Genomic DNA, 27,088 nt, shown 5'->3' on the forward strand with positions numbered 1-27,088 from the left:
AAGGATTTCGTAGATAATGTAATACAACTAATCCCGTTATATGTAGGATTTTTTTCCCCAAATAATGTTAACATGCTAATTACTACTACCTCCGTTATTTTTTAGTTGCAATGTTTGACAAATTGCACTATTCATATTCTCTTATTTGACCACATTTATTGATTTATATGTTAAACAAAATATAGTCATATGGGGTCTTGTTTGATTCGTTTCGATGTAAGCTTTCATAATATCAAAATTTTATAATTTTTACTTATATACAATTAGAGATAAAACGATTTGAAATTGTACATTGGCAAGCGTGAAAGTCAAAACGTTGCAACTAAATAAAAACAGAGGTACTATTTCCTACTTTCCACTACAATCAAAATTATTTCTATAGTTTTGACAAAAAAAAAAATCTATAGTACCGTTCATGTAGGACCGTAAGTGGAATTTGTTTCTTCTTTTTAGTATTAAGCAAAACCGCTAACTGAAGTCGCAGTTACCTTAGATAAACTGCTAAGTTTATAATCGAGGTTGCTTAAACGAACTGTTAAATTAAAATAGCGGCTCACAAAACATAATCGCTAACCTAGGTCCCGTGTTATTAATTTTGTTTTAAGTTTTTTTAAAAACTAAAAAATCATAAATAGAAAACCAAAATAAGTGGTTTTCACTTTTTAGTTGTCAATTTTCAAAATCATCTGATTAATTTTTTATTCATTATAGGACACATTTCATATGACTTTGAAAATCAAAAAAAAAAAAACTGAAAACTACGATAATACCAAACGGACCTCTAATTACCTGTCTAGTTTGTTGTTTTTCCCATGCATCATCTCTCCACTCTCCGGCATTATGTTCTCTTTCTCCTTCTTTCATCGCCCTCCTCCATAAATCTTACCTTTAAAATCAAACAGTAATCTCAACAAACCCCAAAAAGAAAAAAAAGAAAAACTATTTTGCTAAGATTACACCTTATGTGAATGAGTTAAGGCTTACGTTTACTAACCGATACTCCAAGTATTCTTTTGTTTAAACCATTACATCAAGTGGCGGTTCTACATATCACATCGTAGTCACGATTCACGTTTTATAAGATCGCTACTTTTTAAAAAAAGAGAAAATTTACTAATTAAAGGCTAAACGACATATACAATAGATATTAAAGAAAAATAAGATACAATTAAACAAGGTTAAATCAAATTCATATTCGAAGAAACTACAATGAACCAGATCGAACAATACAGTGCAACCCCCTTGTATTTGCTGAATCAAGCAACTATCTATCATTCTTAACGTAGTTTGGAAAGAGCATTCTTGATCGAGTCATGTTAACCACATTCGAGATTCCAATACCTTCATGTTGAGTCTCAAATTTCAACCAATGAGAAAAAGTTCTCATACCTAAAAAAAACTCACAACTCCCATAGGGGAGAAGGAGATTTCCACAACTGAGACTAAAAACCTCAAAACAGGATTTGAAGAAATCTCATGAAGAGATACTAAGTTATTCAACAAAACAAGATCAAAAGGAACAAAAACTAAAATTAAAAGGGGAAAAGGAGCTTATCATGTATGAAATCATTTATGGCAGCCCCTAACTGATGAAAAAGGGATAGGGGAAGCTAGGGTTTTAGAGAGAAAAAAGAGACCAAAAGGGGGCCGCAAAATATATTAGGAAGATGTTTATAAGATCTCTACTTTAATTAGCGGGTTGTCTACTATCTTCTTTTGAGAAAATATTGTCGAGCTTTGTTGCTAATGTGGACTGTAGCTAGGGTGTGTACACGCACCTACCTATAAACACACCTACATAACCCATCTAATTACCATGTCCAATCATGTGCATATACAACTAGTAATAATGATACCAATTAATTTTTAGGTCTAGGCTATGTTATAGGTAATTATAGTTTTCATTTATTAATATTTTTACTTTAAAATTAGAACTCAAAATGTTACTTGGTTTAGTGGTTAATACTTTAGTATATAAGTTTGAAGTCATGTGATCAAATCTTATATCATGCATTTTCTAATTTTTTATGGAGTGAACACGCTAAAGGATAGCGTCACGTGGCACAATTTTCTTGCTTAAGAACAACTTTTAATATATTAGTACTAGCATTCATAATAACGTTAATTTGATTCGAATAAACATTTAAAAATATATTTAACTTTTTTAAATATATTTTTTCTTAAATTAATGTTTCGTTGGTTTTTTTAGTTATTTTATCATTATTCAAATATAGTATTAAGAGAAGGAAATATAAAGCATAAGAAAGCTTGTGTTCAAATAAAGTGTGTGTACCAGGTTCAATCATTAAATATTAATAAATTGAAAGAGCTTTATCTATATAATAGTAAGCACTGAATAATAATCGATATTTAGATTTTATAATATTATTAGTATGACTATTAATATGAATGTTAAGTTTTTATTTTTCTTCTGATTGTGTAAAATCAAGTTACTTTTCAATTTATAGTCCGAGATTTTCACACATGTGTAAGAATATGAAATCAGTTTCATTAATTTAATATTGAATTCAATTGATATTTCAATTCAATTTCATTCCTAAGTTTTTCAATACATATGTCAAGTATAAGACTTTTTTTTTTTTGTAAGGGGACACTATATTCTATATAGCCGACAGAATAGACCTGTATCTGTTGACCTGGTCCGAATTCCTGGCCAAATGAAACTGAACTGAAACTCGAAATAACACGATTCAATCATGACGCGAACTTGAATCTAACCGACCTGAACTGGCCAAACTAACCCGAACCTGATCCGAAAAAGTTGTCATATTAGTTACTTTTTAAACAAATTTAAGGAACAAATTATCATAAAATACTATATATGATTTAGCCATTGTCCATTAATTATTTAAGTTATTCTAAGTAGTCATATATGTGCTTTATTTATTTGCGAGATTGGAAACTCGCTTTAACCCGGGCAGGCCCAAAATACGCAAGGACCCGAAATGGACATGTACACAAGCGCACACGAGCACACAGCTAACCTAATTATAACAGACCCGTACCGTTCCGCATGATCGATCGTACTCGATCCGTATGACCCGTTACCACCTTTAATGGTCTCACCTTCAGAGCAGTACACAGGTGAGAGAGAGAAAGGGGTAATCAGCTGGGTTAAGGGTTTTCAAAACCCTGGAAGGTTTGGGGTAATCAACTTAGAAGACTTTGGGGGTAACCTAACAAGAAAAATAGGTAAAGGGTTTCATTAAAGTGGTGAAACAAATAACATAAAAGAGTTTCATTAATGATCTTTTCCTTACCCTTTCTTAACACCCCAAACCAAACGCCCCATATAATAGAGATAGATCCATAGATACCTTGACGGCCTGACCCAACATTTTCGGCCCATTGGCAACCATAAGTCCTGAACTATTTTGCGTATAGTTATACAACACCCTTGCACAAACCCTGAACTTTATAAACCTCTCTGCTTCCCTCACTTAGACCAATTACCCATACGGAATCTGAGGCTCGAATTGATCTTCAAAGCTCTCGAAAGTAGAAACTTCCAATAAATTAAAGGTCTGTTTTTGGAGTAATTTCAATACTAGTTACAAATTTTAAATTTTTGTAGCTTCCACATACATAAATTGTTGGGTATTGTTCATATTCAGAGATAATTATGAGTGAGATGAAAGAATTTGAGGCATCCAATTCAGGAAGTGATGTAATTGAAGTTGCAAAATCAGTTAAGAATGAGGAGAGAGAGAGGAAGAGGAGAGAGAAAAGAAAGAAGAGATTGTTGAAGGAAGCTGAAAAGGCTGAAAAAAGAGGTGTGTGTTATCTCAGTAGAATTCCTCCTAAAATGGACCCTTTGAAGCTCCGCCAAATTCTTTCGGCATACGGCGAAATTCAACGTGTTTATCTTGTCCCTGAAGGTCTATACTAATCTATGTGCATCTTTGGTATTGCTACATTGATATTGATATTGAATGTGATAATTTCTTGGTTTTTTTATTTTGATTGTAAGGGATGTTGAATGAAGCATTTTTTTTTTTTGATGCGTTTAGGTACTGCAATTAGAATTAAGGTTATAGTTTATAAAGATTGTTCAGAACTTCATAAGACTTTTGATGTGAAATATAAGTACTAGAGGACAGTTATAACATATTTCTAAGTGTTTAAGCTAGGTTACCTGACTTGTATACCCATGTCTGACACGGGTATGTGGCCAATTATCTGAATCGGCTATTCTATGAAAATTTTCAATGATTTTAATTTTTAGCTCAAAATGAAGTTTCCAAGTGCCTGTGTCCACGTTCGAGTGTCAAGGATCTCACACGGGTATTTGAGGTGAATTGAAGAGTCCATGTAACTAAGGTTATAAGTTATAACAAGGGATTTTGGGAACATACTGGGGAAATAGGAGTGGTTTTTGAAAATAGTGTAAGAAATGTGAGTGTTCGTTTTATCACTTATAACAATTATAAATTAGGAGTTTGTCCCTAGAGGCCGGAGTTCAGGACTTCAGGAGATACCTTATATTTGAAATCAGATGGAGATATAAATTAGCAAAATTAGCCCTTTTTTTTTATGTAGGTCTATGTGCATTTAGCATTTAAGCTCACGCATTCGTCTCCTTCTCTTTTGTCTTTCGCCCAAGACTTGATCCGTCCTCGACTTGGTGCCTTTGCATACACAATGTCATTATAGTAGATTCGTGGTGATACAAACAGGGTTTGATGACGTGGACACATTATGGAATCACTTACGGGGGGTAATGCAAATGGTTTGCCTCTATTGCAGCCTAAAATTATGGTCAGGCTAAACTTAGAAACTTTATACAATGCGGTGATGCAGCCAGAATTCAATATTATGTATTCAGAATTTCAGATACCTTTGATGAGCCATGCCGGAATGCCAAGCTCACCAAAAGCGGCAGTGCTGATTCAAGCTCAACCAGCACATACTCATCGCATATCATGAAGCATCCAAAGAAACTCCGAAGGAAAAATAAACATAAATTGCATGCAATGTATAATTAAGGACAAATAGAGCTCCATCATCCAAGTTAAACCATTGGTTTTCAAGAAACCTCAAACGATTCACTCATTGAACCATATTTAGATCAATTTGCTGCTAACAGATCAGTTTGGTCCATACACATAAGAACTCTTCAACAGAAGCTTGTATTATGGAACCTTCCAAATTGATGAATGTTATCAATCAACTAGGCAAGTAAAGGTTCACGTTGATACACAAACACGCACACTCTCATTTTGGTGTGTTTTAGGTTTAAATTTGACTGGCACTGAATGTAACTGGCACGTGATGTTTAGGGTTATGAATACCAGGTGTGCGTGTATGTCTGCACTCACTTTCATGTATATGTCCCCTTCGCGATACCTCTATTGTCCATTTATTTTCTTTTGAATCCATGATGGTTTTATACTTTGAGCCTTATGTTACCTCTTCTGTTATATTTTGGAATTAATCTCTATATTCTCCTCCTGTTATATTTTGAAATGGGCTGCAAGTTTAGCGATGTCTATTGGTGTAGTGTAGTCCAGAATTAGTCAAGGTTTCATGACTTGAATGTTCTTTTTTATCTGTTGTTTTGTCCTTCAGGTTTCTACGATAATTATTATATCCAAATTAGTATAAGTGTTCTTCGTAGATCATTTTAATTAAGAAATTGCATTTTTTTTTCTTGTTTTCGGTATGCATATGTGTGCTTAAATTAAAAGGCCTCATTGAGAGTGGATGATGAAAATGGAATAGGGAAGTTTTCTCTTCTAGAGAGAGCCTATTTCATTCATTTCATATCATTGGCCTTGAAAATGGAGGGATTATTTGAGTGCTGGTTGTTTCCTTTCTCTTTTCCCCAGAATTAAAATGCATTGCATGGAACATTAATTTACTAAGTTTGTAAGAGGTAAAGTTACAAACTACACACTACTGTTTATTGACACTGAGTAAAGAATGTTAACTGCAGATCCGGAAGCTCAAATGAGACGTAAGAAGTCTGGAGGCTTTCGAGGACAAGAATTCTCTGAAGGGTGTGTATGATCATAAACGCTCCAGTTTTAAGTGAAAATCATAATGCAGATATGGAAGGAAATATTTGGCAATATCTTATTTAATCTCATTTTAGAAACATCCTCAATTGCTTTGTTTTGCATGTCACTGTGGTTGGTGTAGGTGGGTTGAATTCGCAGATAAACGCATTGCAAAAAGAGTGGCCAATATGTTAAATGGTGAACAGATGGGTATGTTCTGTGGCTCTTACTCTTTCATGCAGATGCTTATCTTTTTAACAGCTTAGTGTCTTTATGCTAGGAATGGACAAGAGAGAGAAAGATGGAGAAAAGAGAGAAGGGTGGGTGAGATGGTGTTAATACTATGCGCATTACAATGAGTCAGTAGAAGACTAGAAGTACTTGAATACTCAGAAAAAAAATTAGTATCTGTACTTTATTTCTTCGTCTCTTGAATCTGATTGACATGATCATGTTACCATTCAGAGCGTGTGTAGAATGAGTCTCAAGGTTTAAGGTTAATGGAGTAAATTATTCAGAGATATTATTGTTGCAATAGTTATTAACTAGTCGTTAGCGTGATCTAAGCTTGAAATATTGTTTATAGGAAAATGTCTTTTTGATTGGTTTTTGTTTGTTTGATTTGCATGTTTAAACTTTCGAATTTTCATAACTAACTAAATATTTCACCAAAAATTAGTTTAACAAAAAATAAGTTGGAAGATTGTTGAAGTTTTGAAGCTAAAAGAAGGTTTATTTATGCTAGAAGATCCTATTTCCCTTGTACATGTGAAAGTGTGAATATATAACAATCATTTTCGCAGAAAACTTTTTATGAGGAGAGAATGCCATGTGTCCAGGTTGGTTATTATATTAGTTGTAAGAAAATGATGGTTAATGTTTCCCTTGCCCAGAAGGTTTTGCCAGAAAATTATTTGGTATATCCACCTGCCACAACCTTCACCCGAGTCTGGGGAAGAAGATGAGAAAGGTGTCAAATCTGCTAAGGGCTTGTGGAGGAGGACTGGAGGAGAAAGAGGGAGCCTAGGAGAGATGTAACAGACAATGGGTGGGAGGAGGCATATTTGGGGAGATTGTGGTTGTGGTTGGGGTTGGGGGGGAGGGGTTGGTGTAGGAGAACCAGAAGAGAAAGATGGGGAGAGAGAATGGTTAAAAGTTACACTAGGCAGCGTGGGGGTAATTGTTTTCCCACATTTGGATAGCAGGAGGAAAGGCGTGTAGGGGAGAGAGAGATACTGAGGGATGGAGCAGCATTCTAGTGGGTTTCTGTGCAATCCAGATCACTAGGTAGCAAATGGGATTGGTTATATGCTCCATGCTCTAGTCCTGATTGACGCGATCATTTTATAAATAGCATTATTAATGTTTTATGTAATACTTAGTTTGCTAGGGACTTGAGAGGCGTGATGTATAATGCTTTCTGCTTTTCCCGTGCCAATACAAATCTGGACATTGATTTCGAACAGTTGTTCGGATACTTGCATCAATAGTTCTCTTCACTACTTGTTGAAAGGTGGATCCTTTATCTGCTATGAATTGACTGAAAGCTGTGACATGATATGGAACATACTTTGGTTTTAAAATCCATGTAAATTAATTTTTGGTAATAGTTATTGTACTTGAAGTTTTACTCTTCCCCTTCCCAGTCCATTATATATACTCACTGCTTGTGCCTCAAATATATCACCAGGAGGGAAAAAGAGATCTCAATTCTACTTTGATATTTGGAACATCAAATATTTAAGCAAGTTCAAGTGGGATGATCTTACTGAAGAGACTGGTTAGAATTCATATATATAATTTTTTTTGTGTCATTGCATGGTATTCCTGGTGCTAATACTCAATATTTGTGTCAACATAGCATGCAAGAACGCCATTCGAGAACAGAAGCTGCGGTTGGAATTGTCTGCTGCAAAGAAAGAACGAGATTTCTATCTTAATAAAGTGGAAAAGTCTCGTGCTTTATTTGAAATAGAAGAACGTATGAAGAAGGTATGTGGAGTGTGGACTTAGTTCTTCTCTTTTACTTGCTGGTCGGAAACTGCGTAGCTTTTAACAAGTGTGTATTGAGTATGGTGGGAATCTGTGGGTGTGGCAACACTTGATTGATATTCGAGTGATGTAGTGGTTTACTGAACAAAACTGTGTAGGTACTTGTTAGTCCCCTGCTTTTAATTTGGTTTTCATTGCTACACTTCTGTCCAACATATACTTCCTCCGTTCTTATTTACTTGCAACACTTACCATTTTTGGTTGTTTCAATTTACTTGCAACACAAACTTTTCTGGATACTCTCTCTCTCTCTCTCTCTCCTCACCTGAATTATTGTGGCTCCTGCCTGGTTGCAAGTAAAGTATGGAGGAAGTATATGTTAAATGGATATAGGTATTTGGTTTTAATTCTCTAAAAAGTGATGATAAAAATACAACGAAGCTTTGCATGTCTAGTCAGCTACCTCTTATGAATCTGACTCATAGAAGAGTTCGAGTACCATAGCTTATCACTATATGGCTTTGGTAGTTCTTGCTGGTTTCCGGCCATTCTCATGATACCATACCATCCATAATGCAGTGTGACACTCAAAAGTAATTCATCATGTCCGTTTTGTTTCGATGTATTTGTTATTTTTTCTGAAACTTTTTAGTTTCATGTTATGAGTATTTTCATAATAAAGTTTTGAATGGAGATCTAATGCTGGTAGGTCTGGGTCCATTTTAGTAATATCTTTATATTATTATAGTATTACTTTGAAACAAGTTGAATTATTTGGGAATTGGCCCAAACTTTATATTCTATATATCATTGTCTCTTGATATCGTAGTAATATCTTGTCACAATTTCTTGTATGCCAAGTTCAAGCCTTCTTCTTGGTGTGCTCAGCCTCAGTGGTAGAACTTGGTGGAGTGCGCTGAGATTCACACATTCACATCTCTTAAGCAACATTTTTGCTTAGAATTCTCAACCATCAATTTAGTTTCATCTCCAAGACCTCTACAGTTTGTCAATCTCATGTTGTTGGCACCTTGTACATCAACCTGAATCTTATGACACCATGCTCATATTTAACCTGTCTTCCTAGAACCATATCCTAGAGGAATAATGCCTCAAATGCTTTGAGACAATCTTTTGTCCTCTGCTACGTGTCACAAGTTTCCACTTTAGTTCCATGATGGATATAATTTCGCTCGCCATCTATTTTCTCTTACTCCCGTGCTAATACCATTGCCATTAATCATGAAAAAGAATAGCATAAAATTTGGTACACAGAAGTGGGTGAAAATATATGCTCTTGTTTTAAGTCTCAAAATGAGTTTCAGCCTTCAGCTAATCCACATGAATGCTTGAGGCAGGTCAGGCTACTAAATTGGGCACACTCTCAACTTGTGGGTCCAGCTGCTGTGCTCAACATTATGCTGTTTGAAATTTTGTGACAGACCTGTCTTCCTGCATTCTGGTCATAAGTTATGTGGCAAAATCTTGTAGAGATGGTGTCATAGTAATGCATAGTGAGACTCAACAGTTATTGAGGTGATGTTTTCTCTTTATTTAAGGATAACTTTAAATGTCCCATAATCAATTAGTGTAAGATTGTTTCACCCAAGACTTACTCATGCCTTATACATGAGATATCAAAGGAATTCGTTTGATTTTTCAGGATCTATTTTAAGTAGGTTGTTAGAACATCAATTATATTTTGGTACCTCCATTTTTCTTATGGTGTTTCATTTTGAACTGTGCTTTAAATTCTTACGGATAAATATGATTTATATGACACAAGAATGCTTGTATATAACTTTTTATCTTTTCAGCCTCATTTCTATTTTGAACCATTCTAAATGTTGATCTTACTGTTTTAACTCTTAAGAAGCGGAAAGTCCAAAATGGTCTGGATTCAGAGGGGCCGACGGATCAGCAGAAACCCAAAGTAATACGCCATTTCCCCCAGAAGAGACCTCTTTCAGAGACTGCTTTTAAAAGCAAGACTAAGCTCTCTAAAGATGTACTGTCTGACGTAAGTGTTGTTCGATTTTAATACATTGCTTGATTCCCTTGTCTTGTTTTTCTCTTCTTGCATCGGAAAGTCAGTAATAATCGTCTTTTCTTAGATCTTCAACTCCGGAAATGATGAAGCTTGAGGACACTGTGGGGCATTGGCGTTGATGTTGCAAGTCCGTTCATGTCTGTCCGCCTTGATAAAGAATGAAGGTTTACATGTAAAAAGATGTGGTTGGTCGTACGACCTGGATCTTGATCATCAGTTATTTCAGGTCCAAAATTTTGAATAGTGTAGGATCTTTTCTAATGTCGTTTGTCCACTCACTAATCAGTGTAATTTTGATGCATGAAACATGGAAGGTAGGCAATGCCATCTCATGTTTGATAAGTCGTGATTTATTACTTGCTGCCAATGCATGTTCATATTGGAACACAAACTCTTGATACAAACAATTCGAGATATTAATTCAAAGATTATAGAGTACAATGGAACACAAACTTTGACTGTAACAAAATTGTATCCATTATACCTTTGGTTCAACTTTTAATGTAGCAAAAATGGGACGTTAAGGCCAATTTAGGTACTAAACTTTGTTCAAAGTTGCAGTTTGAGTATTTAAGTTGCAAAAGTTGCAGTTTCGTATTCAAATCAAATTTTCGTTACTTTTTCAGTTAATTTTAATTAAATTTTAAAAAGTACTTTATGTGCAAAATTTTTCTTTTTCAAATACAAAATATTAGTATCTCTTTCTCCCTCGAAATCAGATTCACCACCTCCTCACATCGCTCCACCTTCCTCCCACCCTTCCCCCTTCTGTATCCCCCTAAGTTTTCTCTCTATTTTGCTCTTGCTTCTGTGGCTCCACCGCCTCTATGCCCTCTCGAACAACAATTTATAAAATCAGAAGAAATTAAATAACTCAACCGTTATCAAACCAAAAACTATTTCCATACATAATTTACCACAAAATTAGTATATTCAAAAGAAATTTAGGAAATTAAACAAACATCAAATCAAATTCTACACAATAAATCAAGTCATGCCAATCAAAGATTTACCACAAAATTAACAATAATTGATGAAATATCAAAAAATGAATATATTCAAAAGAATTTAAAAACTAAACAAACATCAAACCAAAATCTACACCAAAAATCAAGTCACGCAAATGAAAAATGTACCACAAAATTAACAAATTTCGCCAAAAATTTCAAAGAATCAACGTCGGAACATAATCAAGAGGAGGATTCCGAAGCTCATCACACCAGTCACGATTAATCATCAAATACGATCTATCCACTTCCATCGGAACATCGCACCACCACAGTCCCCTTCATCCAACATTAAAAGAAAAAAAATAAACTTTGAAAGAAATTTTAGGAATATGCATGTCCGAATTTGAATTTAAAGATACACTAAGTTGAGTCAACTCGTTTTTTTCACTCCGGGTTTATGCTCAACAAAAAGGTGACATGATCTCGGTTTACAAGACGAATATCTATATATATGTAACATTTCTAATACAAAGTCTTTTGGTCGGTTACAATTACGAAACTGTAAATGAGTTTTACTCCAAAGTATATTTGGTAATTCATGTAACACTTAGGGTGCGTTCTGTTCAACTTAAAAAATTAAGTTTCAGGTCCAATAAGTTCAGATAAGTTCAGATAAGTTGCAATAAGGTCTAATAAGTGCAATAAGTTCCAATAAGGTCTAATAAGGTCCAATAAGTTCCAATCAGGTGCAATAAGTTCCAATTAGGTGCAATAAGTTCCAATCAGGTCTAATAAGGTCCAATAAGTTCCAATCAGGTCTAATAAGGTCCACTATTTTGTTATTCATAATTTCATATCACTATTAGCAGATTATGTTATTATTAGAATTTTAATTAAAGTACCACAATGATTATATAGTATTATACTTGTATTAGTGTCTATTATTTATTTTTATTTGTATTATGTCTATTATTTTATTATTTATTTGAATTATGTCTATTATTTTATTATTCATATTACTATTAGTTGATTATGTTATTATTAGAATTTTTTATTAAAGTACCACAATGTATAGCATTATACTTGTATTATTGTCTATTATTTGATTATTCATATTGCTATTGAATAATATTATAATCATGGTCAAATAATTAAGGTTAACAATAATATAATAATAATTATAATTACAATATTTTGCAATTCGTCTTTAAATAACTAGAGATAACATGTTTTCGTTACAATGAAAGTTCACTGCCTTTTGCTCAGCTTAGATTAGTAACTACTAGTATTTTATAAAATTAATTTTTTGATTTTCTACTAGTGTTTTATAAAATTAAAACAACACTATTAGATATATTAGTGATGAAAGTTATGTATAGGCAAATATATAAATAGTAATTTTTTTATTAAATTAATTATCATAAGTGATAATTAATAATCATTATTTTTTAAAGGACGAATTATAATAATTATTATTTCATAAAAAATTTTGAGGGGTAGTATTTACGTTAGTGGTAATATTTATGTTATTCATGGTCAATGTTTTTATCTAATAAAGTCAAATAAGTTTCAATCAGGTTCAATAAGGTCTAATAAGTTTCAATCAGGTCCAATAAGGTCTAATAAGTTTCAATCAGGGTCAATAAGTTCCAATAAGGTCAATCAGGTTCAATCAGGTCCAATAAGTTCCAATCAGGTTCAATCAGGTCCAATAAGTTGAATCAGGTCCAATCAGGTTTAATAAGTTCCAATAAGTTCAGTTCAGGTTCAATAAGTTCAGTTCAGATAAGTTCCAATAAGTTCAGGTCCAATAAGTTGAATAGAACGCACCCTTAGTAAACTTCGAAAAAAGTTGCACAATTTGACCCCAATTTAAGTAACACGGGCTAACCAACCAACTCGACCCGACTCGCACCCGGCAATCACGCCGAACCGAACGGGACCCAACAAGCGCAATATGTAGTCGGGCCGGGTCGAGCCCGTCCCTTGCCATTTCCACCTGAACTGAACAAGGTTAACAGTAACTGCGTCATTCAACTGGTGAGGAAACACAAAGCTTGTGCGGTTGTGCCTTGTTGCACTTAAAAACACAAAAAGTAACAAACACAAAGCTTGTTGCAGGAACAACAACTGAAGAACAAATCAACAATGGCGGAAGAAGAAGACTTGAAGCAAGTAGCAGAGCAAAACCAGCAACAACAACAACCGCAGCAAAAGCAACCAGGAGAAGAAATGAAACCTTGGGAACAACACTCTGCTATCATAAGCATTCCTCGCTTTGATTACAACGCTCCTTCTTCTCTTCTCCAATTTTCTCATTCTGGCTTCCTTATTACTTGCCCTATCAGTGAGTATACTTTACCCCACTTCAACTGCTGTTACTGTTTTCATGCTTTCTACCAATCTTTATTTTTTTCCTTAAAATGTGTTCTTGGATTCTCATTTATTCTTTCAAATTCCTCAATTGATTATTTACAGCTCTTGTTATTCAACTTTGGCTTTTAAATTTAATCTTTTGACTGAGAGATAGGGTTTGATTAGAAGAGGTAAAAGTTTATTGCTAGGGTTGATTTTTTTTTTTTGTTGGGTTATGAAATGTTTAAGTTACTATGATGGAAATTGGAAAGTTTGTTTCTTTTCTGTAAGAGTGTGTACATTTATGCAGGCTCTCTTAGGTTAACCATAATGTTGCTAGTAGAATGTATAACATGATTGAAATATTATCTATGCATCAAAAGCTCAAATTTTCTTGATTGTCAGAATGTACAAATTGATGAATAGGGAAGGATTTTGAGAAATTTCGGACCCTATCTCGTCGTTGTAGAACCTTGGTATGTTGAGGAAATCCATTCTAAGAGCCACTATGGGAGATTAATTTGGTCTTCTTAGCATCCAGCAGGATAGTTGGAAATTAGGTGAAATTTGTTTTATGAGAATAGAAGCATAATTGCAGTCTCTTTGTTTGTATCTCTAATGGAAGAAGCGCGGATCCTCTATCATGGTCCATGGATGTGTCCTTTTATCATGTGATTGTAGGTGTATTTTTCACGAATACATCTGTTATAATGAACTAGTATCTACTTCATTCTTTATATGTGTAAACCATGAAGTGTGCAAGCTTTAAAAGAGGGCATGAGCTAACTCATCACTGATTGGTGCTATAATGACAACGGAATTCCTTCTTCCCCTCACCAACTTGTAATGAAAATTAGCACGTATAGTGGACTATTCTATTGCTTTATAATACTTACGTTAAAAATCTTATATACGTTGTTACTATTATATGTTGTTTCCTCATTTGAGATGAACTTTGCTTTAGGAAATCTTCTTTCTTTACAGAGAGGGAGAAGAGTGCAACAAAAGAAGCAATATCCATTCTCGCAAAGGTATTTTCCTGAGAACCCTTTTACTTAGGCCAATATCATCTTCTTTGTTAATTGGATTTAGTAAATGTTGCAATGTCGTATATGATTCTGCCTTTCAACCAAGGGTGTCTGTGTCTAAAAAGAACTTCTTCGAGTATGTGGGGCTTGTACCAAAAGAGCCTCCTTTGAATACATAATCTGGTGTAGATGTGGCCTCCACCCTGTATTAGGTGCGAAGTTGGTTGGAGGTGTTGGCTGGGTATTTCTAGACTCTAGAGTTTTTCTTTCTCATACTAGGTTACCAAATTCTATGACATTAGAAACGCAGCATTGTTTTGGACTGACAAACTTTGATATATGGGACATATCACCTAAATAAATCTTATATCGTGCTATTGAGTAGCTCGAATTAACTTGGTGAGGTTGATGGTAAAAGTTTTGAGATGTGCTAATGCGACTCTTGTACGTGGTCTCAAGAATAATTCACGTTTTCTATTCTTAACTAATTATTCACTTCCCTTTGACAAACCCTAACAACGTTAATTGTCTCCTTTGATCTTTACTCAAGCCTGGTTGTTAAATCCATTCCATTTTGAAGTGAGACAATATATTGATAATTTGATATAGTGGTAGTATTGGTGAGATAATAATTTAAGTTACTGGTTGCAATATTCTTCAGTAGTTTAGAACTTATGGGAGGCAGTTAGATGGCCTTCAAGAAGTTGTAAGGAATCAGGGGTCTGCATTTCTCAAAATTCCTGGAAAGCACTTCCTAAGGACCTAAAGTATTCACAATTCACTATATTTTCACAATGCTTAAGGGAGCAAAGGGATCAAGTGTTGCTTTATCTCCCTCAAAGACCAATAGTCTGCTCCATGGGTGGCTTTCACAGTTGTACTGGTTTATATAGACATATACATGATCAACACCCTTTCCTGAGTGCTATAGAAAATGAAAAACATGTCTGTTGGATCATGAGTACGCCTGCCTCCTAAAGGGTGTTCATAACTCTTTACTAATATAGAATTATAGATGCAAATTAAATTTCTATGTCATTAGTTATGTCTATGATGATTATATATTGTTTCCCCTAGCCCGTTTCAATTGTAATTTTATAATCCGTTGGAATACTAACGGTTAAAGTCATCTGAAATGATTTTGCAGTATATTGATTTCAGTGTTAGTGACTCCTTGGGAGGGTCTGATTCTAGTGAAAATGGTAAAAGAAGAAAATTAGGCCAGACGGAGGGAGACTCTGCTGTCACTATTAAAAGTAAGATTTCCCTTCTCAATCCTTAGGACCAAATACGAAATCAAATTGAGCCTTGGTTGAAATTTTTGGGAAATTAAGTTCAATATCTCTGTGCAGGTGAGCTTGTAAAAGATGACTCTCAATCTTTTGGAGCAACAGACGATTTTGGCAAACAAACTCCTAATCTTTTATTGGTAAAGGTGACAAGAAGTGGCTTGGTTCTCTTTACCTTTCCCAAAGGCAGTTCTTCTGATCCAGTCAGCATAGTCTCCCATATAAATCAATCCCTAGAATCGGGAGAGTTGAAACGACCACTGTAAGTATTTGGGCTGAATTCGTCTGAACCATCATTTGAAATTCTGATGTTTGGTGTTCTGTTCTCATAAGGGTCATTCTAAACATGTTCTCACTGTTCATTTATTTACTTCCTCCGTAACAAAATAAGCACCACAAATGAATATTTTATACCTCACAAATAATACCCATTTGTTGTAGTTATTGTGTTATGGAGGAAGTATGTATATTTGCTTTGTTTAGCGCCCATCTAATCATTGCAATATCTGCATCTTATATACTTCCTCTGTTTCTAAATAAGTGCAACACTTCTTGTTTTCACGTTTGCCAATGCATTATTTTAACCGTTAATATCTTCAATTATCAATAAGTAAAATTATAAAAAGTTGATATTACAAAAATTCACATAACAAGATCCCACATGACTATGTTTTTCCTAAAATGTAAATCACCAAAGCTAATTAAAGTTTAAACTGTGAATAGTAAACACTATGCAAATGTTGCACTTATTTTGAAACGGAGGAAGTATATATATTTATATAAAAAGCAATCTTTAGGGCAAGTTGCATACCTGTGTATTTATCATTGTCAAGGCAATGGTCAACAAGAATAAGAAGAAAATCAGATCTTAAATGTACTACATGGGTGCTTTCGAGGTGATAAGGAGCTCACTCTGATCAGTTAATTATAAGGCTGAAAATATTTGCTTTCAATAACCATTGAAGCACTTGAGATAAATAAATTGATACTGATGAAGAAGTTGGTGGTTGATTGTGCTGTGCTTTAAGAGGTAAGGGGAAACAATTTTGTGGAGAGGAGCTGTATGTTGTCTTGCAAAATATTCCAGGCACTGAAGAAGAAATAGTTTTACAAGTAATTCAAAATCTACTTGTGAACTGTGAGCCTCTTACACTCTCCTCTCTCCGAAATTGCAAAATGACAATCTCAAGATCGTGCCAATAGTGAAGAATTGAAGTGTTTAATCCCAGACATCAAATGCAAACTCATGGACTCATGGTAGCCCAAGGTCATCCCATATACAGCTTCAAAGGCCTCTGGATGCCATTTGAAAGTATTAGTATGAACCGTATGCCATAGTCTTGTATAATCATAAAGTTTTCTAGTACCAACTTGTTCGTGATTTGATAGATGACAGTAGACCCAAAATGGGCCCGTAAGACCTAAGCCATGTTCTTGGGTTCTTCCTGGAGTTTGGTAGAAAACACTCAATAAATTTTGAGAAGTCTCATTGAATCTCCTAATAGCCAAGTGTTTACCCTTTGTATATGAGGCCAGATCTTTGGTTGATCACACAAATCAGATAAGTTTTTTCGTCCATGAATGATGTCTAAGTGTCAATTGTGCAGTATTAGTTTTCAAAACTCTGAGATCAGGTGATTGAACTGCTCCGTATCTTACTCTGTGCATGAGGAACAGTTCATTCTTTCTGGTAATGATTTGAACTCAATGAAATCTTCTACTTGCACATGTACTGTCGACGAGAGAAGTATTTGTAGTCATTGAAAACATTCCATTTTTCTACTATTTATGTCATCAATTTAAACCACCGCATCAAACACTACACTCGGTTTAAGTACATGCCATTCATTTCCTTTAAGAAAACCTATCTCCTTTCTGCAGCTGGTGCCATCGAATTTTCCCTATTCAAGCTACTTGTAGGTTGAATGAAAAAGAAGTCAGCACCACTGTATCAAGTCTTGTTCTCAAGTATGTTGATGACAAAAGCAACAAATTTTCTGGACCTCTAAAGGTGAGCATACTTTGAATTTTTTCTTTTTTGGTTAGTATATTCTGTTGCAGCACTCCTATAAGAGTCAATCCATGTGTTTTTACTCAATTGCAAAGCTCCAATGATATAAGGCCAAAAGTGGAATGATTTTGTTATGAACTGACATAGTTAAGACTGAATATAAGAAACTAGTTATGGAAATAAGATGAACTTCGATTGATAATTCAGTTTGTAATATAAAGTGATATCTACAAGATCTCGAGAGGCCTGTTCTCTCCCAAATACCAGACTAAACATTTTCAACCTGTTTTCTCTCTCCTTAATCTCCTATATTTATAGAGTTTCTTTCCTCACTAACTCCCCAACTTATTCCTCAAGCTACTATTAAAACCAACTACTTATGCAATACCAAGAGTGCCCGCTCTACTTAGGTTGATTCATTAACGGTTTCTCATTAATCTTGTTGCATGTTGATTTAGTTTGCAGTTGGCTATAATAGAAGAGGAATCGAGGAGACAGAGATGAAAACTGTAAAAGATAATGTCAGTGATCCTAATATGTGCACGTTGCTAGATCGGAACAAATGCTTCTCCGTTGTGGCTGCTGCTGTAAAAGAGGTTGTATCAGATTCAACGGTGGACCTGAAATCCCCAGAGGTAGTGATTAGTGAACTCTCGCTTAATATGTTCAATGTATCTATGTTAATGCCCCAGTGTCACGTCGTTTAAATTTCATGTGCAGCTATGTATACTCATTGAGCTTCTTCCACTGTCCCGGGTGCCAAATGGCTCACTAGTAACTGCAATTTCCGTCCTTTCCCGAGAACTTGTCAGCACCAAACCACGGCTCTGTGTTAAGGCTTTAGTCTCTGACCTTAAAGCTAAAAAAGAAGTGTCCTAAGCTAGTAGCTTGAGCAACCTCTTCTTTAGTGAACATGTATGGTCGCAACACATGGTTTGTCTTTGTTTTTGTGTGTTTCTCATCAAAAGAGAATTTCTTTTATTAACCAAATAGCAGTTAGAAACCAAATAGTGCGGCACTTTGACTTTTGAACAATTCATATATTACTAACTTTGACCATATATATGATAAAGAGCTTTGTAAGGTGAAGTGATGTTCGATTAATTTCAATAAATTTTTTTTTTTTATCAAGATATGTTACTTATGATAATAGTTATTAATAGCTAGCTAGAGATATTAATGGTCAAATTCGTGCTTTGACTAGTGATATTGTTAAAGTGTTGTAACTATTTACGACTATTGAGAAATGGAGGAAGTATAAGAGTGGGAGGCTGAGTGCGACTACCCTACTCTTGCAACCTTGTGGTTGGATCGTTGCACGGAGCACACCAACAACAACCTCATAGTCTGACTGATGCATGGAGCACACACCAGGTCCGACCTCATGTTCTGACTGATGCATAGAGCAGACACTAGTCACAGGCCCGCAAGTACCTCGTGCAACGGCTGAAACACCTACATCCAGGAACATAATGTACATGTAATTCAATCTCAATTTCTTAGGTTTTACATACGTCATGTGTCCCTTGTTACTTGTTAATTATTACTCGTGAAAACTTACTAGCCATCTAATTAATTAAAATCGTGAGAGTCTGAGAGAAATTTGTCTATACTAAATTGAATTGTTTGAATTAAACTGAATTTCGATTAATTTAGTCCAAAAAAAACAGCGCCTTAGTTTCAATTATAAAATTTTAAACATGGGTAGTTATCGGATTCCACAAAGTTTTGTTTGGAAGATATGAAACAAGGTTATCCTTTTGGTGTTATTCGCTGCTCAAACAAACACAAGGACAAACAAATATTTAAAAGATAAAACCAAAAAAAGACAACACAATAATCAATACTTGCGAAGTTGCGTCTTCAAGGAATTTGCGTGCCTAACCTCCTAAACTCCCCCAATTGTACAGTTTTTACTAGATTACTCCCTCCGTTCTAAAATATAGTTCCCATTTCTATTTTGGGTGTCCCAAAATATAGTTCCCATTTCCATATTTAGTTCCACATTTTTCCGTAATTTGTCTCGAAATCGTGTCCCATCATTTATTTGCTTCTTGAATTTTGTTTTTTCATTTGTTTATTCAACCAAAATGTTACAATCAATGCTTTTTCACCAATTATCTCCATTCTCTCTCCTAAAATCATCTTTTCCCATACAACATTTATTTAAATAAACAAAAAAATCTTTACTATTCCAACTTGCATAAATTACCGTGAAAAAAGGGAAATGGGAACTATATTTTGGGACGGAGGGAGTATTATTCTACTGTCTAATGATGTCTAGACATTTGACTTTATTACAATCACTAATTACAGTTGTACAACGACCATTAAAGTTCATCCTACAATTCCTATTACGTACTCAATTAGTTTAATGCATTTGATATGTCAGTCTAACTGGTACGCACTGAGGGTCTATTCTCCCCAACTTATTTTCAGTTCAGCTCTTGACAATACTTTTATTCTCACACATCATTATTCATTTCAGTTCAGTTCAGTTCAGTTGTTTTATGCCAAAGAGAACATATCCTAAGTAGTATCTATACAAATATGCGTGCGAGAACAAAGTGGCGCTCTTCCTAAGGAGTTTTAGTTCATGTAATCTATGTACAATAAAAAAAATTAAGAAATTGCATAGTATAGGTTTTGACTTTTGATCCCGAGACCTGAAGTACACATACTAAAGTTTTAACCAATAGGCTAAGTTGCATTTAGTGTTATTATCATAGAGTATTATATTAATAAATGAAATTTTTTCTTACCCGTGACATAGTCCGGGCCTAATAACTAGTTTGTCCTGATAAGGTTAAGGCGGTGTTTGGTAATGCTTTTAATGTAATTTTTAGGGTTGAGATTAAGTCAGAACTTTTATAATGGTGAAAAGTTGTGTTTGACAAATTAGTGTTTGGAGTATCTTTTGATATTTCATCTAGTGTTTTGGAAAAGCGATAAGTAATAGCTCCTGGTGTAGAGATAGCTTTTGAAATAGCTTTAGAAGATTTAATATAGTTTAATTTTATTATTTTTTAAAATTAACAGCTAATTTTGTTATTTTATAAAATTAACATTTTTTTTCATTTAAGATATGTTTCACTTATTTTAAATATTTTAAAATAGTAAGTGTTTTACTTATTATGGAACTGATGAAGTATATAATTAGATCATATTAAAATGAAAAGTTATTTATATAGTCAAATAGTACAGAATGTTGGTAGTAATTTGGAATTCTAGGTTGGTGCGTTTGACCTGCAGAAAGTGAAGAAAATAAGAGGTAGTAATAAAGATGAGATGCTATTGAATGCTAATGAGAAATGATAAACCTCTAACTGCTAGATGTTTATAAACATCTAGCAGGGGTAAAATTGTCAATATACATGAAAAAAAGTTATCAGTCAAACAAAAAAGTAATCTCGAAAATTGGCACTGTCAGAAAATTTCGATGCTAAATAATGTTCATGCTACTACAACTTGTGTTAGTGTAACTATAACTAGTGTTTATGCAACTAAAAATAGTGTTTATGTATAAACAGATAGTGTTCGTATTTTTTTAATTGGACATTGTCAGAAGATTCTGATGCTAATATACAGTGTTCATGTTACTAGAACTAGTATTCGTGTAACTATAACTAGTGTTTATGCAACTCACAATAGTGTTTGTGTATAAACAGATAGTGTTCGTATTTTTTTTTACATATCTAAATAAGAGATAGAGAAGAGTAAAATAAAAAATGATGAAATTATATCAAAATGGATGTCTATTTGTAGAGAATAAAATATTGAATATTGGTATATTTTTTATTTTTTTCTAAAATATATTTTTTGAGATATACAAGTTTAAAAAATTGGAAAAAGTAATTTGTTTGGATAAAGAATATAATGACATGTGTACCACTTATATGTTGCCACATGAATGTTAGATGTTTGGCAAACATCTAGCAGTTAGAGGTTTATCATTTCTGTTAAGGAAGACAACATTGTTCTATTTAGATTTTACTATCTACTATGTCTACTACTCTACTCTATCAAATAACGAGATTTAAAGAGAAACTAGTATTTGGGCTTGGATATTCCTCCGGATTAGAATTGTGTTTCATACTAGTATTTGATATGTATTTTTTTTTTCATTCTCACTAAAATATACTCCCTCCGTCTTTTATTAGTTTACCCCTTTTGACTTTTGACACTATTCACATACATGACTTTGACTATCTTTTGTAATTTGTATTTAAGAAAAAATATAGTCAGATGAGATCTTATTGGATTCGTCTCAATGTGTATTATCCAAATATCAACTTTTTGTAATTTTTGCTTATCGAAAATTAGAGATATTAAGGTTCAAATTAGTATCTCGACAAATGTGCCCCAAAGAAAGGGGTAAACTAATAAAAGACAGAGGGAGTATATAGGAAAACTCAACATTTAAAAAGTACAAATATAATAATGTGGACACTTAAAGCATGATTAAAAGTTAGTCGAGATGGTAATTGTATCATGTATAATAGCAAGAGGTCATGGATTCAAATCTTGTTGCAAATTAATTTTACTTTTGTTAATTGAAATGTTTTATGTGCACATTGAACATTTCTAGTAGAGTGACAAAGGTGCCACATAACGTGCATACATTGTCACACACACCTTTTGATATATTTATATAGATTTCTTTTTGAGTAATACTCCCTCCAGTTTTGATTTTTCTATTGAGGTCTTATGTTAATATTGAAAAAACGTCCTTGTATAAAAAAAGTTCAAATAAACTATTAAAATATGCAAGTAAACCAAATAACAAACATGATTCAAGTTAAGTTTTTGTCTTCAACATCTTTTAATACATATCAAGAACTGCTGAATTTACAAAACTTGTAGACGTCTTGACTAGTTTTTTCTTCTCAATTTGGAGACTCCTGCAAAAGTGAGATCCTATTCCATGTCTCACTTTAGACATGTTTAGTATCGGGCCTGCTAATAGAGCTCAGTAATTAAATCAAATGAATTGAATGATGATGAGATTGTGAGTTGGAAGTATATAATTCCATTTACTCCAAGAAGTATCATATAATTTGCATCAACTTTCTGCTTCACTTGAATAATTTTCATTTTAGAAGTAAAATCATAACAAGATAGGAGAGTAGGAGTGTTCTCTCTTACTCAAGACAAATCCCAACCTATCTAGTATCAAAAAGAGAATTTACTTGTCCAAAACTCTATCATCTACCATTTGAAAATCCTCACGTATTGGCATTTTATGACCCATACTGGTTAAATAGTTTGCCACCCGATTTTGTTCTTTTTGATGTTTCCCTTCTCAAAGATTGTTCTATTGGAACTTTATGTAGGAATTTGCAATGGAATAAATTGGATTTTTAAAACTTTATATTCAATCCATGTCTATTAGGAATCGAAATAAATGTGAGTCGGGTTGGAGTAATTCAGATTTTATTTTTCAACTGGTGACATGATATTAAAAGGAGAGCGGGATATAAAAAGTTGATACTTCTACGTTCTACCCTACATATATATTGGAATTTTTTCCTTACATAATGCAAAAGTGGGTTTTAATTCCCAAAATATGCCCCAAAAAAAAAATAATTCCCTGCGTACCGTCCACGTAGGACAGTACGCGAGAAATTTATTTTTTTCCCAACTTAAGCAAAACCGCTACTCGAAGTAGCGGTTTACAAAAAAAAAAAAAATTTTTTTATTTTTATTTTTTTTTGTGTGTTGTATAAACTGCTACTCAGAGTAGCGGTTCATTACTCAAGTAGCAGAGTTTGATTTGTGCTTGCAATATTTTGCCCAAGTAAACCGCTACTCAGAGTAATATAAACCGCTACTCAGAGTAGCTGTTTATATTTATAAACCGCTACTCTGAGTAGCGGTTTTCTTGGGCAAAAACAAAAAAAAAATCAGTTTCTCGCGTGCCGTCCTACGTGGACGGTACGCAGGGATTTTTTTTTGGGCATATTTTGGAAATTAAAACCCACTTTTGCATTATTCAAGGAAAAAATTCATATATATTGACATAAATCCTATATATTACATACGACTTCCTTTATATTTTCGACTTTTACTCGATTTTTGCAGATATGCTAGAGCTGACCAAATCAATAGGCCCGAATTTTGGGCGGGTTTGGCTAGACTCTTTTGCCCCAGTTTTGAGCCCGGTTCGATATTTTTTTTCCTTTGGGACTAGCTTTGGGCAAGCCGAAAATGAGTAATTTTTTAGGTATGGTCTGGTCCAATTCATGATCACTTCTAAAACATACTTTGTAACTAAGTAGAACAAGGAAAATGGATCAACTCATTTGTCTTTCAGTTCATTCAAAGGAGAGAATAGAAGAGAGTCCTATGTTATAGTGTTTGGTCTGGGTCCGACTTTCTAATTACTATAATCTATTCATGCATTGCATGGTAATAAAGAAGAAATAAATCTATATACTTAAACCCTACATGGTTCATATATATGTAATATAAAGAATGTACATCACACGATAAATTTGGATAATAACATGATCAACTAACAGTATAAATTAGGAAAAAAAAAGAGAGAGATGAGAGAAGTGAGAGAAAAACCTAGAGAGAGAAACCTAGAAACCCAATGGCAGATAGTTTCAAGGAAGAAACCCAAAACCCAGCAGCCCCAAGCCACCCACACCTGTTTCATCAATCATCTACCCCTTTCAATAACCAGTTCGGAAATTGAACAAATATTCAGGATCCATGGATACATTGAGTATATCTACATACCGATGATCAAGAACAATAAAGACCACAAATGTGCTTTTGTAAAATTCAAATTCCCACAATCCCTCCCCACTGCTTTACGAGATGAGAATGGTAGACTCCTGGGCTCCCATCAAATCACAGTATACCCTCCAAAAGCTGATAAAAACCTCCCACCCCAAAACTTCCCCCACCGCCTCCCTCCACCACCATTGAACCACCAAGCCTCAATGACCCAAACCCATACCCTCAAGGATGCAAAGAGACACCTGAGATCCTACAAGGAAGTTACAGCTCCAAACAACCCTCCAAATCAAACCACCCCATTAGACCTCATCCAAAATACCCACCATTCCCCTCCATTTGACATCCCATCCCTCGAAAAAAATAACCCATCCTTTCCCAAACCCTCAACTCACAGAATTATGAACTCCCGAGCACTCGGAGAGGATACGGAAAATGTCAGAGAATCCTTGGAAGCAATTGACCTAGATGGAGACTTTGTCGCTGCGCTAAAAGGAGAAAAAAGTGATGAAAATGCTGAAATGCTGGAAAGGAGTGTAATAGCAGTCGCAGCGTCTTCACTATCATCGGAGGAGCTTACGATCAATATCCTGGCCCAAGGTGTCGTTGATTTAAACATAAGGTCAATGAGAGGCTTGATGCACCTCATTACATTCCCATCCATTGAAGACAAGCAACTCATGATAGAGAGCAAGTGGCTTGAGCAGTGGTTCATGGCTCTAAGAAACGTTAATAGTAAATCCTCCTCTTTATGGAGGAATACTTGGTTAACAATATATGGAGTACCTTTGGTTGCATGGAACTATCAAAACTTCTATAACATTGGCTGTATTTTCGGACGTGTGACATCCGTTAACTATCATAATCTTGACTGTGCACAAGTCATGGTGATAACGGATTGTCTCTTCGACATAAATGGGAAAATCTCCTTTGAGATAGATGACCATAAGTTTCCAGTGTTCGTATCAGAACGTAAGGGCCAGAAATATCCACCTTCCATGATGCACGAGTCAGATGACAAGAAAGACAAAGAAAACAATGAGCCGCCAATCATTACGACTCCTGAACCGCCACTTGCGCCACTAGCAGATTCTGGGAAATCTATACAAGGAAGTCCAATCAACGTCACCCATGCAGAAGACATGCAGCAGAACCCCACTAATGAGAACTTGGGTGATCCTTCCCAGGCCTCTACTGACCAACCAAATTCCCACAAAGAGACAAATCTTTCCATCTCCCCAAGACAATGCCTTAACTCTCCTGTCGAAAATAACTCTTCTGTACGGAAATCACCTTTCCCCAATGATAGTCCAATCATCACAATAAATGAGGTGGCAGACTCCCTCATCCTCTCTCCTACGTCATACCTTAATGGGTCAAAAAGCAAGGGACCCAGAAAAATCCTATTTCCAAAACCTGCTCCAGATCTCGCCAGGCCCAACCCCCTTTCTCCATTAACAGTAGCCTCCTCAATAAAGCCCAAACCCATTCTAACTCACAACAAATATGGGCCCCTACTTAGAAATTCCAAAACCTCCTCTTCAACATCAGTATCCCTGGGCTCTTCCTCGGAGTCTGGGCCCCTCTTCCCCCCCCGGTTTTGAAAATAATATCCCAACACCCACCAAACTAGCCCAGATGAGAAAAAGGAAAAAAAAGCTAGAGAAAAGAAAAAGACTCAATCTGATTAAACATCCTGCCACCCAAGTAAACCATGCTAACCAGCTCTCTCACTCCATAGGATCGGTTAATGTGGAGGATATAATGGCTACGGCAGACCTTCTGGGCCTCTGTTTCGATGGACCCAAATCCGAATTGAGAAAAAGAATTCAGGCTATACTCCTTGGACAAAAACAGGAGTGGCTCAATCTACATCAGTAAGTCCCCAAACCTCATCTCATACACTCCTTTCCATGATAATCATCTCTTGGAACATTAGAGGGCTAAATGCCCGAATTAAAAAAAGCTCCCTCAGAAAGTTGATTCATGCCCACGACCCAAACTTCATCTTTATTCAAGAAACAAAAATCGATGACCTTAATCCAAAGCTATTAAAATCCCTGTGGAATGTGAACAATCTGGTACATTTGATGTCTCCTTCAGTGGGGAACTCTGGGGGTCTTCTCTCTCTTTGGAGAGATAATTTCTTCTCTATGGAGTCCTTTAGGATTGAGAGAAACTGGATTGCCATATCTGGATCTTTCCCTTCCTTGAAGTTTAGAGGCTGCCTAGTCAATGTCTATAATCCATGCGATAAAGATGAAAGGGCCCACGTCTGGAATGAACTCGCTGAACATTGTATGAACTCTCACCTCCCATGCTTGTTACTCGGTGATTTTAATGAAGTTCTAAATCCCAATGATAGGGGCAGCCTCCAACTATCTCAATCGGGTGCCTTTGCCTTTCAATCTTTTATTAATGAGGTCCGCCACTCAGAGATCCCCGCAAAGGATGGATTGTTCACGTGGTTTCGGGGTCAGGCTAAGAGCAAATTAGACCGACTCCTTGTCAACCCTGAATGGATCGAAATCTTCCCAACCCTCCAAGTCTCAATTCAGAAGAGATGTATCTCTGATCACTGTCCCCTTTTGGTGACCTCCAAAGAAATCAACTGGGGCCCCAAGCCATTTAGATTCCAGAACTGTTGGC

At 35.0% G+C, this 27,088-nt stretch overlaps 2 protein-coding genes across 4 annotated transcripts; both read left to right on the forward strand.

Annotated features, from left to right (window-relative positions):
- Positions 1–3,403: 3,403 nt before the first annotated feature.
- On the forward strand, positions 3,404–10,418 carry LOC104895282 (pre-rRNA-processing protein ESF2). 3 transcript variants are annotated; one of them, XM_019250122.3, is made up of 8 exons: positions 3,406–3,543; positions 3,636–3,899; positions 5,957–6,020; positions 6,163–6,230; positions 7,711–7,800; positions 7,882–8,012; positions 9,886–10,032; positions 10,127–10,418. In XM_019250122.3, the coding sequence occupies exons 2-8, from the start codon at positions 3,644–3,646 to the stop codon at positions 10,154–10,156; spliced, it is 786 nt and encodes a 261-aa protein (XP_019105667.1). In that variant the 5' UTR covers positions 3,406–3,543; positions 3,636–3,643; the 3' UTR covers positions 10,157–10,418. The 3 variants fall into 3 exon arrangements, with proteins under 3 accessions (XP_057251898.1, XP_010680049.1, XP_019105667.1); XM_057395915.1 differs by having other exon boundaries at positions 3,404–3,899; positions 9,889–10,032; XM_010681747.4 differs by having other exon boundaries at positions 3,405–3,899.
- Positions 10,419–13,039: 2,621 nt separating this feature from the next.
- LOC104895283 (hypothetical protein) lies at positions 13,040–18,820 on the forward strand. Its single transcript, XM_048646089.2, has 7 exons — positions 13,040–13,359; positions 14,352–14,398; positions 15,543–15,651; positions 15,748–15,946; positions 17,566–17,695; positions 18,154–18,330; positions 18,416–18,820. The coding sequence occupies exons 1-7, from the start codon at positions 13,161–13,163 to the stop codon at positions 18,572–18,574; spliced, it is 1,020 nt and encodes a 339-aa protein (XP_048502046.1). The 5' UTR covers positions 13,040–13,160; the 3' UTR covers positions 18,575–18,820.
- The last annotated feature ends 8,268 nt before the right edge of the window (positions 18,821–27,088 follow it).

Source organism: Beta vulgaris, chromosome 6 (genome assembly GCF_026745355.1).
Source record: "Beta vulgaris subsp. vulgaris cultivar EL10 chromosome 6, EL10.2, whole genome shotgun sequence".
NCBI lineage: Eukaryota > Viridiplantae > Streptophyta > Magnoliopsida > Caryophyllales > Amaranthaceae > Beta > Beta vulgaris.

Coding starts and splice junctions, on each gene's coding strand:
- LOC104895282 (XM_010681747.4), top strand. CDS start 3,644: ATGAGTGAGATGAAAGAATTTGAGGCATCCAATTCAGGAAGTGATGTA. Junction 3,900..5,956: donor TGTTTATCTTGTCCCTGAAG/GTCTATACTAAT, acceptor TGTTAACTGCAG/ATCCGGAAGCTCAAATGAGA. Junction 8,013..9,885: donor TAGAAGAACGTATGAAGAAG/GTATGTGGAGTG, acceptor TTAACTCTTAAG/AAGCGGAAAGTCCAAAATGG.
- LOC104895283 (XM_048646089.2), top strand. CDS start 13,161: ATGGCGGAAGAAGAAGACTTGAAGCAAGTAGCAGAGCAAAACCAGCAA. Junction 13,360..14,351: donor CCTTATTACTTGCCCTATCA/GTGAGTATACTT, acceptor CTTTCTTTACAG/AGAGGGAGAAGAGTGCAACA. Junction 18,331..18,415: donor TGGACCTGAAATCCCCAGAG/GTAGTGATTAGT, acceptor TTTCATGTGCAG/CTATGTATACTCATTGAGCT.